Genomic DNA, 19,683 nt, shown 5'->3' with positions numbered 1-19,683 from the left:
ACGACATTTGGAGCTGTATGTAACTTGCTTCTTTAAACTACACAACTCACCGGCTCACCAAGGATTTTGTTCTACAGCACAGAATGTTGCATATAAGAGATATTAAAGGAACCTACACGAGTAAAAATATTCATTCTGTTTTGTCAGACATCTGCAAACTGAGATTCATACCTACCAATATTAATTTGGTTTTGAGAGACAGTGGGTCCAATGCTAGCTAAAGCTATAAAGCTATAAATGTGAGTCCGCATGTTGGCAAAGGAGGTTATTACGTTTAGCGGTAGGCAGCGGCTTGGCTCTGCCTCTGGCATTGCTGAAGTCCATCGGCGACGGTAACTACTCACTATCAGGTGGGCCGTATGCTCGTCTGCCTACAAGGGCAATAAAAATAAAAAGCTGTTAATGTTGCTCTGAAAGTGCAAAATTTGAATGACATTATTGCTATTACAAGAAAAATCATAGGTCACTTCAATTAGTCTGCAATCTACACAAGAGAAACTGATCACCATCCAAAAACAGCTCAATTTACCTGAGCACAAACTCTTCAACGCGATGGAATAGCACACACTATATGATTGACAGATTATTAAAGCAAAAGAGGGCCATTTCTCTCTACAAATCAAACAACCCGAGTACAGCCTTTTCTTTTTAACGCTGAAGAATCCATTTACGTAAGCCCGGTCGAGGGGGGTAACGGACCGGGTTATGTCGGACTCCGGCGCCTCCTGAGAGGAAGAAGGGGAGAAGAGAAAGACAGTATGGTACCGCAGTGCATGCCGAAAAACCCGAGTACAGCCTACCTTCAACAGTGGACAGAATGTTTGTGGAAGATCCTGAGTGAGTGATCCCTTTACATTAATAATTAAAATAACATTCTCGATAATTTCTGAAGTAATACCCCACACCAATGTTCTATTAAAATATTTATCATAATTTAAATCTAAATCATGAAATCTACCCAAATATACGAGGTATGCTACAAAAGCTTAAAAATGAGGTGCAGAACCACTTTCAGATATTAGAGGATGATAAGTATTACTGTTTGACAACCTTGCTAGACCCCAGATTCAGAATGAGTTTTCAAACCAAAGAAATTCGGACTCAACAGACTGCTATCGGACGGACTATCTTGAGTGGCAGTAGTGATAGAAAACGAATAATACAAAAAATTGTAACTGATTAAGACAGTCACAAGAACCCCGCACACCTTTTTGGAATTGTTTGGAAAAATTGGTATCTACCGATCAACCAGAGCGAGATAACTTTAACAGCTCCATGACTAATTTTCAATATCTATTCTATGATATTCAGAAGTATCTATTATATCAAAAATATATCATATTTTTGTAGAAAATACAGGTTTTTATGCAATAAAATGAAATTTAAATTTAAAATTTTTATTTCGCGCTAACATGCTGATCAGTGTCATGGCGTCGGTCATTACGTCACGGATTAGTAAACTTCAGTACGTCAATTGTAAACATTAGATGCTTGTTTAATAAATCAAGTTATTTTGCATAATAAATATGAATTCAAAAGTGTATAAGTGGTGTGTGGTCCCTTAGTGCACAAAACTCTGAGTTACATCTATAAAAACTCTGAGCAAGTTAATTTGTTTACGTCCCAAATAACAAAACAATGAGAAATAGACGGTTGACACTTGCACGGCGAGATCCAGCAGGTTTAAGTCTAAATATTTCAATGTATTTCTGTAAAGATAATTTTGATATAAGTTTGTACATATTTCGTAAATTCTACAATGATGTGTGACCTTAATTGATGTCTAAAATTTCATAAGTTCAATATTTTCTGAGATTACAATTTATCTCTTGAATAACCAGTAATATTTATTTCAATGAGTGCTTTATTCATATTCCAGTTACCACAATATGATAATATGGTCAATTATTATGGACAATGGGTTTGGTGTTGCAGGTTCGCATGAAACCAGGCTGTATTCTCACAAAATTTGAATGCCAAATAGATAGAAAAAAACGAACAACTAAGATTACTATAGATAACAGAAAAGATTAATTTCATTTACTATTTACCATAATTTATCAATTTAGACAATAACCATTAAAATCATTGTCTGTTATCATACATACCTAATATTTTAACCCGCTAAGCATTTATTATAGAAAAAGTAAATTATCAAATATCTACTAAATACTTTGTCAACTTTGTTTGATTTATTGTTTGTAAAAAGAAATGCAGATTGTATTTACCTAGGTATGTTATTAAGTCCTGCATTTTATTTGTGTTGTTTAAGTCCTGCATTTAATTTGCTATTTTTACTTTTTAGTTTTGCGACAACATATAAGAAAATTTAACAGAAAACATTGCCCGAGAATGACTGATAAGTCTATTTAAGTATTTATTACTCACAAGTTCAGAAGTAAAGCCGTTCAAAGAGAAAATAAATTAATAAATCAGATGGCATCACCCTTGAAACCTCATACCCATTCTGTTTCTACATCACCATTTAAAGTTACAAGAGGCAATTTCACGTTGCCATGGACATCCACATTACATAAACCTTCTCCAATCAATCATCACCATCAACAATATCTCTCCAAATCAAATCTATATTAGACTACAGTGAGATGATACAATACGATAGAAAACAGGAGGCATCTAAAATTCTGGAATGTACCTCGCTTAAAATTACAAAGAGCCCGCGATCTTACATTGGAGTTCCCAAAAGCTGTTATTACTTAATTGATTTAATAGAAAAACATACTAATATCCCTGCTAACAAGATACTCATGTGTAAAGAAAATTAGATTAAATAACCAATTTAGAGAGCTTACTGATGGCTTTTGTGGAAATTATAAACTACGATTATAAAATGTATTTTAGCGACAGGTAAAGCGAAAACAATAGTTTTTTTGTTAAAATTGCAGTGATCGCGCGTAAGCTCAAACGAAACAAGATGACGTTTATTAAGGCGTGACGTAATTCACTCTGATTGGTGTTTAAGCTATCATGGCTGACTGTAGTATTTTGTAGATATATTTTAACAAATAAATCATCAATCTCGTCATTAATATGAAAATAAATACATTTTTCAAAATCCTTGAATCCTGTTTCAGTAGATCAATTTAATATTTGGGCGATACTTGACTACTGTCATCATGCCTATTGGACCGATATGCACAAGAAGCTTCGGTGTCACGGGATTAAGAGTCCTTTCCAACAAGGTATCCAAAGATGGCATGTATGGCATGTTTGTGTCTACCCTATGTGCACTTGCTAGCGCTGTGTTCGGCAAGCGCGTATTTACCGAAGCAGGCAACGTTTACAAAGACGAGACGGACTCTTACCAGAACGCGCTGAGGGTCTAGTTTTCCTGCATCATTTACCTTTGATAAATTTTAATTGTATTAATTTAACTACTTATGTTTGAAATTGATAATTCTTATTTCTCATTCTCCTTTAAGATTATTAAACATTTTTTGTTATTTTATAAACAAGTCTGTTTAATTTTAATTTTCATTATTTCGCTCGAATTGATATTTTATTAAAACAGAGTATTCTCGTTATTTGAACCGAGTTGTTCGTGCGGGTGCGCGGATCAAAACAAATTGCCGAACACGCCGGGCACCGCCGGGCACTACACGACTACTCGGCCGTCTCTAATGTATGCGTTTTCATTATTGTAAGAGATGCGTTTATTTACCTCTTCTACTTTATTTTATATTCAATGACTATCACACTTAAACAGCAAACTCCATTCATTGGAGCCGATCCGCACATTTATGAAATGTAATTACAATTGTATCAGCTAGTGCTTCTATACATTTAACACCGACGCGATCGAACAGTACAGGGTTCACACTTGAATTTGTAGCGAGCTGTCCCACGCACGGGCGTTGACCTGTCGCAGCGTGGAGCGCAGCGCGGCCGCCGGACCCAACGTGACCGTCAGCGGCACGTGCTGGTCCCGCGGCCGCGCGTACAGCACGTGCAGCGTCTGCTCCCAGCGCACCGGCCGCGTCACGTGCCGCGCCAGCTGCGCCCGCACGTGCCTCGCGTCGCGGTACGGGCGCGCGTCCACGGCCGACACCACGCGCACCCGCGGCTCCGCCACCTGCAGCACGTGCAGCGCCGCCCGCACCGCGTCCTCCGCGCGCGCCATCAGCTCCGTGTGGAACGCGCCCTCCACCCGCACCCGCGCCGCTCTGCGCACGCCGAACTCGGGCCCGCGCCGCTCCACGAACCGCAGCGCCTCCTCGTCGCCCGCCACCACCTTGCAGCCCGGGTACAGGTAGTTGGCGACGCGGCACACGGGCGCCGCCACGCCGCACTCGGCCGCGTGCTCTCTGGCCCGCAGCAGCGCATGCGACAGGTTGGCGTCTGCGCCGAGCCAGACGGTGAGCATGCCGCCGCGACGCTCTTGGCTGCAGGCGCGCATGGCGGCCGCGCGGATGTCGACCAGCCGCAGCGCGCCCTCGAGTGTGAGCGCACCCGCGAAAGTGAGCGCCGTGATTTCGCCGAGCGAGAAGCCGGCGGCGGCTCGAACTCGCTCGAGCGCGGAGGGTCGCTCGTCTCGCAGTCGTTCGAGGGACGCTAGTGACGTCACCAACGTGGCGATCTGACAGTGTCGACTCAGTTCTTCTTCAGGTCCCTCAGTGCAAACTCGAGCCACATCCCATCTACAAAAGAGCACATTCAAAGTTGATAGTGTGTTGTTTATACTTAATAATTAAAAAGCAATAAATCAAGTCAAATTTTTGGTAATAAATTTAAAAGGGCACTATTAAGCAACTTTTTAATTTATTTATTACTTCGAGCAACAGAGATATTTATACAGATTATTTTTTTATTTCTTAGGTGACTGACAGAGCTGCAATTATCAACGACACCCAGTTCCATTTTTCTCTGTATCAACTTATGTTTATCAACCTTTTTTACATGTATTTTTTTAATTTTTTAAGGAAGGAAGGATTACTTGTGGCCCATGAATCTTGCTGCCCTTGTGCTGTTGTAAGAGGAGTTTGGGTTTAATGTGGAATTTTATTGAGAATAATAGTAAAATGTAAAATTAGAAATGAATAGAACAACATTTGTAGTCGTCGTGGCCTAAAGGATAAGACGTCCGGTGTATTCGTGTTGAGCGATGCACCGATGTTCGAATCCCAGGCAGGTACCAATTTTTCTAATGAAATATGTACTCAACAAATGTTCACGATTGACCTCCACAGTGAAGGAATAACATTGTGTAATAAAAATGAAACCTACAAAATTATAATTTGCGTAATTACTAGTGGTAGGATCTCTTGTGAGTCCGCGCGGGTAGGTACCACTGACCTGCCTATTTCTGCCGTGAAGCAGTAATGCGTTTTGGTCTGAAGGGTAGGGCAGCCGTTGTAACTATACTGAGATTGTAGAACTTATATCTCAAGGTGGGTGGCGCATTTATGTTGTAGATGTCTATGGGCTCCAGTAACCACTTAATACAAGGTGGGCTGTGAGCTTGTCGCATCCATCTAAGCATTAAAAAAAAAAAAAACCTGCAGTCTATTGCCTACATTACTTACATACTGCTTTATTAAATTTAAGTGTTTTCCTTTTACTAACTGACTTGACTTATTAAATAAAATAAATGAAAACTGCTAAGCAGCATAACTAGTGGTGACAGGCTTTTACTAGTACTAAGACAAATTGAAAGCCTGCACAGGTAGGTACCACCATTCTGTCTTTTTGTGCCACAAAGTATTTGGGATTCTTGTTTGAAGTGTGCAATAAGCATTTTATAATGTGTTTGAGACTGACCTCATTTGACAAGACACACTTGGTTAAATGAACGAACATCATTCAAAATTATATGCAAAAAGAATTTTTTTCTTTTTATTCATATAATATTATGTATTTTATATGACCTAATTTAATATTTTTAACAAAGGTAATCCTCACTTATGTAGATAGTTTACCATAAAATAAATACAAAAAATTAATACAATTCTTTTTGCACAATTATAAGATCATTCAAATAAGATAATTTGCATCTTTAATCTTATCTTAATTTAATCTTTACAGAATTTATGTTAATTTTTAGTCTAGATATCATACTCTGTAGGATACTTCTATTGCTAGTACTGTAATCACTCACCACCCACTCACTTAAATTCGAGCTCTGTGTTTTATGAGACAGTTGTACTCTAACCTTCCGAGATTTAAATTATCAATTATAGTTAGCACAAATGTTACTACTTACCCAACAATGCTAGAGGCTAATTCGTAGAGTTCTCTTACTGGGGGCAGATGCATTAGTTTCTTGCCCATTCCAACATGTTGCGAGCCCTGGCCTGGAAACAGCAGAACGGTAGTGTGCGAGGGCTCCACACGTGCCTTGTTCGTATCGCCCTCGTTGGGCCGCACCGCATACGGCTGAGTGGCCCAACGCAGCTCAGGTTCCGTTGCAGCACCTTCATTAAAAGCGCTGGCTTCGTCCAGCAACCTTCGCAACGGAGTATCTTCACTGCGAGAACTCCGAGTCCGACAACTTCGTGCCACTTTTAAACCTCGACTTACTCTTGCGAACGTGTTCATCATTCTATAACTGATTAGGTACCTTATCAAATTCACATTTTCTGTTTTAAGTTACATTGCCAAAGATGTTAACAAATAACAATGTCTCCAACATCTTAATAAAATAGGTACCTTACCTACCGTAAAATGGGGTAAATAGGGACAAAATCGAACTTCAGATTGAATTTTAAAATATGTAGTTCCAATTAAATAGTCACTGCTCAACCAAAGAAATAAGTTGAGTCTTGAACGTACCTAGGTGATAAAAACCATTACATTATTTTAATTATTAATTTTAAAGAAATAATCGGTAAAATAATGGCCGTCCCAATTTACCCCGCGTCCGGGGTAAATTGACACGGGTAAGGGTTAAATTGGGATATTTGTAAGGGCTGTCAGCTCGCAGTACTGCGATATATAGGTAGGTAGGTAGGTGCCATACAATTATTTATATGGACCGAAATGATGAACACAATCCATAATTTAAGCACAATACACAACATAGTGTAAATTAAGCTGGTTTCTATTCCGAAGCGATGTGACGTGAATGATAATCAACAATACAATGATCAAAGAAAGTATGTGCATGTTATATTTTAGAAAATCATTATTTAATTTCCTTAAAAATCACAACTCTGAAACAATATCATAAAATAAAATAAAAAATAGAAAACAAAAGGACTGGAAATGCAATAATACAATTTTATTTAATCAACATTTTCAAAATAATGTTTGAGCCAATAATAACAAAAATAAAAGATTTTTTTTCTAAGCTAAATAACTAAACTCAATTAATTCACTACTCATAATTGGATATCTCGGATTTTTAATTAATGTTACATTTAAAATCTGAGGCCTGTTTTTATTTGTGTGTGCGTTGTGAATGTTAAAAAAATCACGATTCGACGCGTGAATAGATTCTGAAATAACAAAAGTTTTAATTCGTTTGAGCTCTTTTTAATTTTTAATTTTTTTTTATTGCTATAAAGGACATACGACCGGGCAGATATTACAAGGTAAATGTCGCGAAAAAAAAGTAATTATATATATACTTTTCTTTTACCTATAATGCTTACATAAACTAACTGATAAACACATTAACCTTCTTCACATCACGCAATTGAGTGATAGTATAGGCTAAAAAATCTATTATAAGATATCAGTGACAACCCTAACAAGCCATCCCTATTTTGTCTTTTGGCGTTCCAATTTTGTGTTTTCTCGTCCCTAAATTTTCCAGTCTCGTTCCAAATTACCCCACAAACGTCCCAATTTTCCCCAAAAAGAAAGGAAAAAATATACATTTTTTATTTTGTCGAAATATTGTATTTAAAATAAGAATATTGCAACTTACCGTTTGTTGTGGTATTTCCAGGTGTATTAAAAACTTATATAAACTGTGATCTTATTGAAAAAACAACGATAATATTACTTTTTTTAAAAGTTCTTTAAACTGTTTTAAAACGCACTTTTCAACCAGTATTTTCAATTTAATTTGACGAATTTTTGGGACCAACTGCTTAACTCATATTTAATACTTCCATAGGTTAACTAGGTTTTTCTTCTATACATTGATAAATATTATCATAAACAAAATTAAGTAGATTCTGTGCTACAGGTACTTTGAGAATCTTCCGCAGGTTTGTCCCAATTTACCCCAGAATCCCAATTTACTCCATGTCATGGTACCGTAAAATGGGGCGATTAGGGACAAATTCCAACTTTATGAGCAATTTTAAGGTAGTTGTTGATGTATATAATGCTATATCAGGATCAAAATGATTGAGTCTTGGGGGCATCTTTGTTGTCTAATTTAAAATTATGCAACTAGCATTCCAGTTTAAGCAAAAAATGCAAAAATATGTGTAATCCCTATTTACCCGAAAATTGCGGTTAATTGGGACGAAATGAGAAATTTGCTAGGGTTGGCACTACTTTTATTTTTATATATAGTTTTAATTTATTTATTTATTTAGTTGCACCAACAAAGTGATCATCAATAAAAAAAATTGAAAAACTGACAAAAGTACATGGCAGACATCACCTCAATTATAGGTGCAATCGACAGTGCAGTAACAACAATATATATATATATATATATATATATATATATATATATATATATTTATACATATATAGTGGGCTTTCTTAGAAACGGTTTATATTTCTCCGTTCTTGGTAAGTACTTAGGGGCTGATATTTCTATCTGGGTTAAGAGATTAGGTGTGTCGGTTATTCCATGGATTAATCAGATGAATACCCCCACTCTGAACAAATATTAAATATTTTATTATGTATTACTTAGACATTTTTGTCCACCTTGAGATTACATTTATCTTGTTACATGTCTCTGCAAAATCGACTTACTTATATTAAATTGCTTATCTATTTCAAATAAAGACTTATTCTCAATTTCTCTTCGATAAACCAGATTTTTACCAACAAATTTAAAAAATATTGTTATAACTACTTAGACAACCCTACAAACCTGTACCTATTTATACTTAGGTCGTTTCCATTTCACGTATTCTCATCCCAATTGACCCCTTTTTCGTTGTTATTTGTACCTAACACGTCCCCAATATCCCCAAAAACAACAGATTTTTACATGTATTTTTATTTAATCAAATACATTAAAACCAATAACAACTGAGACTTACCTTTAATATATATGTTGGTTCAAACACTAAATAACGTTTATAAATCATAGTCGTCTTCTATTATTATCAAATAAATAAAAGAGAGCAAAGTTTCTAGCACTAAAATAATTACCACCACAGGAAGTTAATTTCAAACGCGATTTTTTATAAGTTAGCAGCTATTATCATGCATATTCAGAGTTGTTTTGTGAACTGTCAACATTCTACTATTAAACTACAAAAAAATGGAAGATTTTGCAACGAATATAAAACTTATATTGAGCGTCGAAAGATTTTCCCGGTTTTTTCCCGATTCGCCTTTCAATCCCTAATCGCCCCATTTTACCGGTACCTACTTTATTCTATCACCGGTCACTCACATGCGCACGAATACGCAAACCCACAAGTGTAGAACGACATTTGCGAATGATTATGCAAAGTTTTCGCTGCATTCGTGGTTTTCCAAGCTGTGTCGGTTTTTTAACAGACATCAAAGCGCGCGAACCTCGAACCTTCGTGTAGTCTTCCACACATTCGCTTGCCCAATTGCGCTGACGATTGCGAAGGTAACGGACGTATACTATACGCCATTTTCATAGTTTGTGACGTCTAATGTGTAGCGTATCTTCATCAAAAGAAATCCCCTAAAAACAGCATGGCTGTTAATGATGTCTGGGAAAGAATTAAAAACTCTTTTTCTCTTCAATGTTCTATTGACGAATTAAAAAGGAGGAGAAATTCGTGAGACATTCGTAAACAAGTGTAGGAGGAAGCGCAAACGGGTTCGCAAATTGAGTATGCGAACCCATTTGCACAGCCGCTAGGTTTGCGAATGAATGTTTAACGGCCCTTCACATGCGCGCAAACATTCGTACAATGTACGAATATTTGCGCGCATGTCAGTGGCCGGCATAAAATGTTTACCCTTTACAAAACATAGATCTTAGGAGTGGGTAATATCGGTTTTGCCGCGTATCGAATCGTATCTATATATCGAGGATCAATATCGGATATTGAATCTATATATTTTCTGAATCTATGTACATATTGATGTATGCTAGTAGATTTTCTCGATTCATGATATTTGAGATTTGAAACGATACGCTGATATAATATCGTAGTAGATTTAGATTTAAGTCAACGTTATACGGTTGGTTTTCTGATATCAATTTATAATATGATCTTAAAGTAATAAAAAGAACATGAAAATAAAAATATCAAAAAAACTTTCCTTCATGCTTTTACCAGGCTTAGGACTGGCTACATTATTTTCAGTTTTTAGTATTTTGTGTCTTAATTTAAAATTACAAAATATACCAAAAGAGTGTAGATTTCAAAAGTTTAATACAAACACAAGAAATAAACTCAATTATTTGGATTCAACTAAAAATAGAAAAATGTGTACTTTAAAAATCAAACACAAAAAACTTTAAGTATTTATAAACACTTGTTCAAAAATTCTAGTTCAAGGTCAAAGCGCGTGAAATTAAATTCAACGATGCAAATAGGCTATACTGCATTCAAGTTAGGGTCGAAAGTTGAAACTTCTTTCCTTAATTGTATCCAGCTGATACGCTAAGAATAATCTACAGACATATGGACTTAAATATAAGGTTTACAATTGTATGGATAATGCCTGTTTCTGTTTCATTCATCACATGATATCCCTATCGTGCGCTCCCTCACTCTGGCCGATTCGATACGAACCAAATGAATATTGCTGATATTAACGAATCGGTACGATATGCCGATGCGCATCACATCGAGCAATATCGTGTATCGGCTGATATCGAAATATAGATTTCGATTCACGAATCGGTCCGATATGGCGATGCGCATCACATCGAGCAATATCGTGTATCGGCTGATATCGATATATAGATTTCGTGCGGGGCGATATCGGATTCAACGATATTGCTGCGATATATAGATATTGAATCTATATACGATTTATATCACCCACTCCTGGGTGAATGAAGTTAGCCCCTCAAAAAAATTTTTTTTTCCTGTTTTCTACTTAATTTCTATTAATTCGTTTGTTCATCATTTGTTCTTGATTGTTCATTGTTAATAATTGTTTGTTCCCCATTTATTTATTTTAAAAAAAATATTAAAAATATATCTAAAAGTTAGCCCCTCGATTGCAATTTTTAATATTTTTTCGTCCTTAATTACTCGTAAATATTCATTTTCGATTGTTCTTATATAAAATACGTTTGTTCTCTTTCGAAATTACTCATTTTTTGTTTAATTAATTGTATTAGTTGAATAAATGTATACAAAATATGTGTACTGCGCATGCCATAAGTGTATAATCTATGGCGCATGCGTCAACTATAATGCCTAAACTTTCTACGCGGTTTTAATCGTGAAAAAAAAAACAATTATAAATCCTGAAGGATCAATTAATTGGTATACAGTTTAATTAAAAAAATTAAAAAATAAATAAATAAAATAATGTGCATTCGCGTAAAGTTAGCCCAAATACATTTTTTCCATCCTCCTATATACTAGACTTGCGCAAAACATCACTTCCCAATGTAATGTGATATGACATCACTTTTACAGACAGGTGATATTACTCGAAAACATTACACATCACTCTTAACATTACTCGGTGCGTTCAATAGATACTGTGACGACGAATACATTGTATCTATACACCCGAATCATTACTTAAGTGATGTGTATCAACACATCACTTAGGTAATGATTCGGGTGTGACATTACAGTAGAAAAAACGCGGGAAACCTTTGAATTTGGCGGGCGCGGTTTTTGTTTGAATTTGTTGAAAAATATTTTTTTTTAATCTATTAAGTGATCAGAATAGTTAAAACTTGTATATATTTGTAATTTTTATTATTATTTAAATTTTTTTGTATTTTATTCTTTTTTTCTTCGAGTTGGGGTAAGTTTTTTATATTTATATGAACGAGCCTCCGGACCCGGGGGGCACAGCGCCCCCCGCGGTTGCATTTGTCACAATCTCCAACGAATCCGGAATGGATTCTGACTGCTCTTTGGTGTCTAAAAGGAAGCTGAAGCGTAACCAGCTCCACAAAATTTGTAAAAATTGTAACAAAAGGAAAAGAAAAAATAATACAGAAACATTTAAACAATCGGACTGTCAATGCAAAGACGAATTTACTGAGAGCACTATTGATTTGCCTGCACCTGGTCCTTGCACTGATACATCTTCAAAGCCCGTTCCTCCCACTGATATGTCTCATAAAGCCTCCACACAAATTGGTAGGGCTAGTTATGATGCCAATGACCACGGCCCGTTTGTGGTACACGTGCAGAAAATACAGTCTGCTGATGATGATGGTACAACATTACACCCAGTTGTGTTTGGCAGATTTTTAAAAAAAAATTTTTTCAAAAATATTGTTAATGGAAGTTTGAAACGTATTGGCCGAAATAAAATGACACTTTCTTTTAATAATTATACAGACGCTAACAGCTTTGTCACTTCAAACTGCTTAGCTACAAACAACATGAAGGCTTTTATCCCAACTTTTAACATTACGAGGATGGGTTTAGTTAGGGGAGTCCCAACTGAGTGGTCCCCTGAAGATATTATGCAGAACACTAATGTACCCATTGGGTGTGGGGAAATTCTGAAAATTAGAAGACTAAACTATAAAGTCATGATAAACAACACACCCACATGGAAACCTTCGCAAACAGTCATGTTTACATTTGATGGACAAGTTTTGCCCAAACGTGTATTTATGTGTTATAATTCTATGCCTGTTAAATTGTATATATACCCAACCATCCAGTGCTTTAATTGTTGCCGCTTTGGGCACACCAAGGTCCAATGTAGGTCAAAGCCCAGGTGCTTCAAGTGTGGTCAGGGCCACACTGGAGATACTTGTAATGTGGAGGAAGACTGTGTATCTTGCTGCTTATGTTCTGGGCTGCACTTTGCTTCGAGCAAAAAGTGTCCAGAGTACGTGAGACAAACAGATATTAAAGTAACAATGGCAGAGAATAGCTTATCCTATATTGAAGCGTCAAAATTACATCCCCCCATTTCTAAATCATTTGCTGATATTGTATCCTCTCTCCCAACTAAATCTGTTCCTGGTGGAAATACAGTATTGCCTGGTTCACCATCCTCACGTACAATATCTTATAAAAAAACAGTCTTCACTAAACCCAGAACTCCTCCTCAACACAGTAAAGGTTTTGATCATGTAGCACATGAGTCTCTTGTAAGGGACTACAATATGCCAGAGCCTTCTAATGGATGTGCATTACCATCCTCGTCTAATGCAAATTCACAACAGACAATAGCAGAGTTAATTACTATATTGATCAAATTACTTTCTGAACCCAATTTATCTATACCGTCCCACGCTGCTAATTTAATTCGTACTTATACTAATATTAATAATGGCCAACATGGACAAGTTAGTTCAATGGAATTGCCGCAGTATTATAAACAAAAAGCATGAAATTATACATATTATAAATACTTTTAATCCTTTTATATTTTCTCTATCTGAAACCTGGCTAAAGCCAGATTTTGTATTCAAAATCCCTGGTTATTCGTGCTTAAGAGAAGACAGGGCTGATGGATATGGTGGTGTATGCCTACTCATCAGAAACTCTAGCACCTTTTCTTCCTTCCCTCTCCCTTCACATAGTAACTGCTTTTCTGTCATTGCAGCTATTGTTGATGGTATCTGTTTTGTCTCTATCTATGTCCCTCATCCCTCCTTGCAAATCTTCAATGAAATTAAAAACTTAATTTCAGTTCTTCCTCGGCCTTTCATGATTCTGGGTGATTTCAACTCTCATCACACATCTTGGGGTAGTTCAGTATCTAATAGTTATGGTTATGAATTATTAGATATCTTAGACATGTATAGCCTGTGCATTTTAAACTCGGGTTCTCCTACTCGCCTCACAAAGCCTGGTGAAGTAATTAGTGCCATTGACCTGTCCATTTGTACTCCCCAGTTAGCATCTTCTCTATCTTGGTCTACTTTGTGTTCCACTTATAATAGTGATCACTATCCCATAATCATTTCATTTCCCTGTAAAAAAAAGGATACAATGTGTATTCAAAACTCTCGCCTCAAACACAAAATCATAGACTCTAAATGGAGTCAATACACGTTATTAATAGAAGAGAAAATTAATAATTGCTCAGAAGTTAATGTCATAGATAATAATTATTTCAAAGCTATTTTGTTAGAATCGGCTGATAATGTTTTTCCAAAGAAAAAGCCGCGTAGTAATAAGTTGTCATCTCCACCGTGGTGGGATGAAGAATGTACCAATGCTATACAGAAACGCAAGGCAGCAGAGCGTAATTATCGCAATAATATGTCTATGAAAAACTACGAGGCATTAATGACTATAATGAAAGAGGTTAGAAAACTATTTAAAAAAAAGAAATTTGACGGGTGGAGGAAATTTTGTAGCACTATATCACCTGAAACACATGCTACTGTCATATGGCGAAATATCAAAAGATTTAGATCAGCTGTCAATCCTTCTAACGCATTGTTGCTGCCTATAGAATTAGCAGATCAATTCCTTGATCGTTTGGCTCCTCCTTCTGCTCCACTCAACGATCCTATCCTGTCTTATAAGCAATATAACTCTGATGCCCCTTCTCTAAATCTAACTTTTACGTTAGTGGAGTTAAAAGGTGTATTAAATCACGTCAAAGACAGTGCTCCAGGGGAAGATGGGATTCCATATTCCTTTTTGTCTCACCTTGGCGAAAAAGGATTAAATTACTTTTTAAATTTAATAAATAAAATTTTACTGACAGGTGACATTCCACCGTCATGGCGAAGTCAAATAGTATTGCCATTTTTAAAGCCGTCTAAGGTACAATCTGATATCAAATCATATCGTCCGATAGTTTTGTCATCGGTGATCACAAAAGTTGTTGAACATTTAATTAAAAATCGGCTTGAATGGTATATAGAAAATAACGAATATCTGTCCCAAACTCAGTTTGGATTTCGAAAAGGTAAAAGTGTGGGGGACAATTTAGGCATATTAGTTACGGATATTCGTAATGCTTTCTCAGATAAAAAGTCAGTAGTTGCTGCTTTTTTGGATATTAATTCGGCTTATGATAACGTTCTATTACATATTCTAAAAAGTAAATTAGATAAATTAAAGGTTCCCGATTTTTTAACTAATTCCATTGTAAATCTTCTTTCGGAGAGGAAAATTATTTTAGATGTTGGCGGCCCTTATAAGCCTAGTAGGCTGGTATGGAGAGGTTTGCCACAGGGGTCTGTTCTGAGTCCTTTATTGTACAATATTTATACATATGATCTAGAAGGTTCAGTCGGAGATTCAGCAAGTTTATTACAGTATGCCGATGACTTGGTTATTTATGCCTCTGATATGTCTGTAAGTACTGCTGAACGATATGTTTCCTCCTCTTTATCTTTGCTAAAAATCTGGATGGATGCAAATGGCCTTGATCTGTCTCCCTCAAAAAGTACTGTTGTACTTTTCACCAAATCCCGTACTCCTTGCTCACTTAATATAACATATGATGGGGATATATTACCCATTAGGAATCAAGTTAAGTTCTTAGGAGCTATTCTTGATTCTAAACTAACGGGTCAACCACACTGCGAATTTGTGGTTAGTAAATGTGAGCGAAACTTGAACATGCTGAGATGTCTCGGTGGGGTTTGGTGGGGTGCTCACCCGGCTACACTGAGGTTGGTGTATAATGCTGTCATTAGAAGTGTACTGGATTTTGGGACCTTTTTCTTAGACCCAGGTAATGTGGCTGGCTTTAGAAAACTAGATCTCATACAGTCTAGGGCTTTGAGGATTGTTTCTGGTGCCATGAAATCGAGTCCGGTTAATGCTCTGCAAATAGAATGTTGTGACCCTCCTTTAAACTTAAGACGTCAATATCTGTCCGATAGATTCATTTTTAGAATTGTTCAGTTCCATAATCATCCCCTCATTTCGAAACTAGAGTTTCTTTCTAAAAAAGTACCCTCTTCACATAAACCTTTACCTTGTCTGTTAAAAAGTTTCCTGAAATTCAAACAATTACAAGCCCCAACTCATTCTTTTCAGGTGCTTCCTTTATTTGGCGCTTCTTATGATTCTCTCTTACTTTCTCCAGTGATTTGCTTTTCTCTTGGCATTGAAAAATCTGATTTTAATGCCAATGAAAATTTTAATTGCAATGTCAATAGTAAATGGCCTAACTGGCATCAAATTTATACAGATGCATCTAAACACTCCAGTGGGTGTGTTGGTGTTGGAGTGTATCACAAACAGTACAACATAGTTCAGAAAATTAAATTACCTCCGGAATCATCGGTCTTTACCGGTGAATGTTTTGGACTATTAAAAGCTCTTGAATATGTGCTGTCTTTCAAACTAAAAAAAACCGTTGTATTTACTGATTCCTTAAGTGCATTACAGAGCTTAGCAAAATTTTCACTAAAACTTAACCCTTTTTTTCATGTAATATTTGAATGTAAGAGAAAGCTGTTGCACTGCCAATCACACAACTATTTAGTATCATTTTGTTGGGTACCTAGTCACTGTGGCATATCTGGAAATGTGAAAGCTGACAGTTTGGCCAACAGTGCTACTGTGACCGGTGACGTATACCCGTACAAGAATTTTGGCCATGATCTTGCTGCTTTGCCCGGCATATGCCTCCACAAATCGTGGAATATGTGTTGGGAAGAGAGCGGCCGGATTAAGGGTCGTTTCTTGTATGCTATACAGTCTTCCGTTCCCAGGAAGCCATGGTTTGCCAAATTGTCGTTTGGTAAAACCGCCACTTCTACTATAATTCGTATGCGTCTGGGACATAACAGCCTTCCAGTTCATTTGCACAAACTTGGTATCGTAACTGGTACCGCCTGTGAGTGTGGCGAGAGTTATTGTGACCTGAATCATATTTTCTTTGCTTGTTCTTTATATGATCATTCTTCCTTATATACTTCTTTAGTATCTGTCTCTGTTCCCCTTCCTACTAATATTTCTTTACTTCTTCGAGATTTTAATCCCCTTGTATATAGTATTTTAAGTAGGTTTATTTTAAATAATAACATTAAACTATAATTTTGATTTATTTTCCCTGTTATATAATTATTCTGATTTTTTTTGTAAATTCAATTCGTTCTAAATCATTTATGTTTTGTTGCGATAAGTTTCCTTCGTTTTTTATTATTTATAAACTGTAAATAAATAAAACGGCGAATTATAAAAACATTATTACTTGACGCTGGCTAATGCACAAAACGTGCCAGAGCCAAAAATAAAGAAGAAGAAGAAGACATTACAGTAGTGTATTACAATACAAAGTGTGAACTTTGCATTGTAATACACTGTTATATTACTTGACAGAGATTGACTTACTTAATAATATAATAATTTTATTTTTTACTTAATATAATTTATTGTGGGATGAACGGATTTCATATGGCGACTTAGACTGCAAATTGAGCTCGACAATAATGTTAATATACGAGAGCAGTAGATGCATTTTATAACACAAAAATTAATATGAAATATTACTAAACAATTACGAGCGACTAGCGATTTTACAAAAGTTGCGAATAAAAAATTAAGTAAGTACTTGCGGGGAGCTACCGGCTGGCCGCATGAAAAATATAAACACAAATACCTATATTAAAATTCAGACGTACCATAGGTATAAAAATGTACCTAGCGGCCAGGACATACGGTTCAAAATCACTAGGAATAATTCCGTGTCGCTTGCTCATTTATTTTGCGTCGATCGGTCTGTCTCGCTCGCTCTGTTCCGTTCGTGTATTAAGCAACATTACACGACAAAGAAAGAAACATGTTGGGTGATAGTGTGATGTTTGTTTCCTTCGCGTAATGTGTGATGTTGCATTACATCGTAGAGTAATATTACCCGAGTAATATCACTCGCATTACTTACACATGTCTACTATATACCTATCGCTATGAAGGTATAAAAAAAATAGGTTAAGAGCTCACATAGGTAATATAAACAAATAAGTAAATATGTTCATTATTTATCTTTCAAGAGATAATGTAGGTATACATTATAATAACATTTTGACACAGTCGAAATTATATTCCTAACATTAGTAAAATAACATTTTAATATTTTTTTTATAGGTTATGTATTGAAATTGTTGGAAAATTATTTCATGTTTTAGCTGGAAAACTACATGGAGAATTATATGCAATACAAGATAATGAGCTCCATCAAATGAATTCGAATGAAACCAAACTGTTTACCATCCAAATTCGATTGTCGGGCAGATAGAAAACGAAAATTCACTCATAGTGAACCTCGGCCTGCATTTGTGAAACGGCAAAGACTCACTATTATCAAGGAAATTGAAGAGACGACTAAAAATGAGATGTGTCGTATTATTATACCTTTGGCATCTTGTAGTCAAGGTAGGTGTAACTGTCAATAATTAGTTACACTCACAGATCTCATAATCAAATAACAATATCAGAAAAAATGAGAATAGTTAGTTAGTTAGTGGAAGTAGCCAAAATGGGCAAGTGGATCTCAGTTCCTATTACATAAGGTACTAGGAAGTTTGTGAAAATGAAAATTTATCACAGTGTAATATCACTTACTTACTTTAACAGTGAAGGAAAACATTGTGATGAAACCTGCACACCTAAATGTTCTTAGGATTTTCTTAGGTGTGTAATCCACCAACCAGCACTAGGCCAGCGTGGTGGACTAAGGCCTAAAAACCCTCTCAATGGTAGTGAAGGCCAGTGTCCAGCAAGGGTATATATTATATGGGCTGATGATGATGACTAGGAAGTTAAATACTACTACTACTACTACGACAGTACACATATAATCCTATATATTTACAAACTATACGTTTGTTGGAAATTGCTAACATTATTTCATATTTCCAGATGTCCAGCCACTTGAAAATAGGTGTAGTAATGACAAAGCTATCCAAGTAGCTCCAGCACAGGAACACAAAGGCAAGGCAAGTGTGTATTGCCACATCACCCCTTAATATATCTGAAGCAAGTATAAGTAAACAATCAGAACCAGCAAAAAAAAAAACTGTTGTTCCTGAGGACAAATTTGACAGTGATGAGTCAAATGCACCAGCAACAGAAGGATCAACTGTTGACTATGAGTTATAGAAGAAGAAGATTAATTCATATTTATTTAAATTAATATTAATGAATATTAATTTAAATTATCGTGCAAAATTCGTGGTCAAAACATATGTGTATTTTATAAATAAATATTCATTCTCAGTATTAATGTTGTTTTAATCATCGATTGAAAAATTGGTTCTTAATGAATTTAGTTGGAGCTAAATGCTGCTTGGAGCTTAATACTTTCGAATAACATAAACACGTGACTTTAAGCATAAACATATTTTTTAGGTAAATACTTTATTTAGCTTTGCTGGATTTATCCAAGATTTCGACATACCAAAATTTCATACAGGAACGACAGATAGATAGCTATCTGATTGAATACCCTTGTAGAATTGAG

The 19,683-nt window shown here is 36.0% G+C and overlaps 1 protein-coding gene and 1 non-coding gene across 2 annotated transcripts; one reads left to right on the top strand and one right to left on the bottom strand.

The window, feature by feature from the left end:
- Window positions 1–1,381: 1,381 nt before the first annotated feature.
- On the bottom strand, window positions 1,382–6,858 carry LOC101743979 (probable malonyl-CoA-acyl carrier protein transacylase, mitochondrial). The gene is made up of 2 exons (XM_038011091.2): window positions 6,221–6,858; window positions 1,382–4,658 (listed from the first exon to the last, which is right to left on the bottom strand). Exons 1-2 carry the CDS (start codon window positions 6,556–6,558, stop codon window positions 3,836–3,838), a joined length of 1,161 nt encoding a protein of 386 aa, XP_037867019.1. The 5' UTR covers window positions 6,559–6,858; the 3' UTR covers window positions 1,382–3,835.
- Window positions 6,859–17,468: 10,610 nt separating this feature from the next.
- Window positions 17,469–17,540, top strand: Mir2804-1 (microRNA mir-2804-1). The gene has a single exon (NR_107389.1). It is a non-coding gene; the product is annotated as a microRNA mir-2804-1 (primary transcript).
- Window positions 17,541–19,683: the final 2,143 nt, after the last annotated feature.

The sequence above is a fragment of the Bombyx mori genome, chromosome 5, assembly GCF_030269925.1.
Source record: "Bombyx mori chromosome 5, ASM3026992v2".
NCBI classification, from domain to species: Eukaryota; Metazoa; Arthropoda; class Insecta; order Lepidoptera; family Bombycidae; genus Bombyx; species Bombyx mori.
This window is presented reverse-complemented; position numbering and strand designations above follow the sequence as displayed.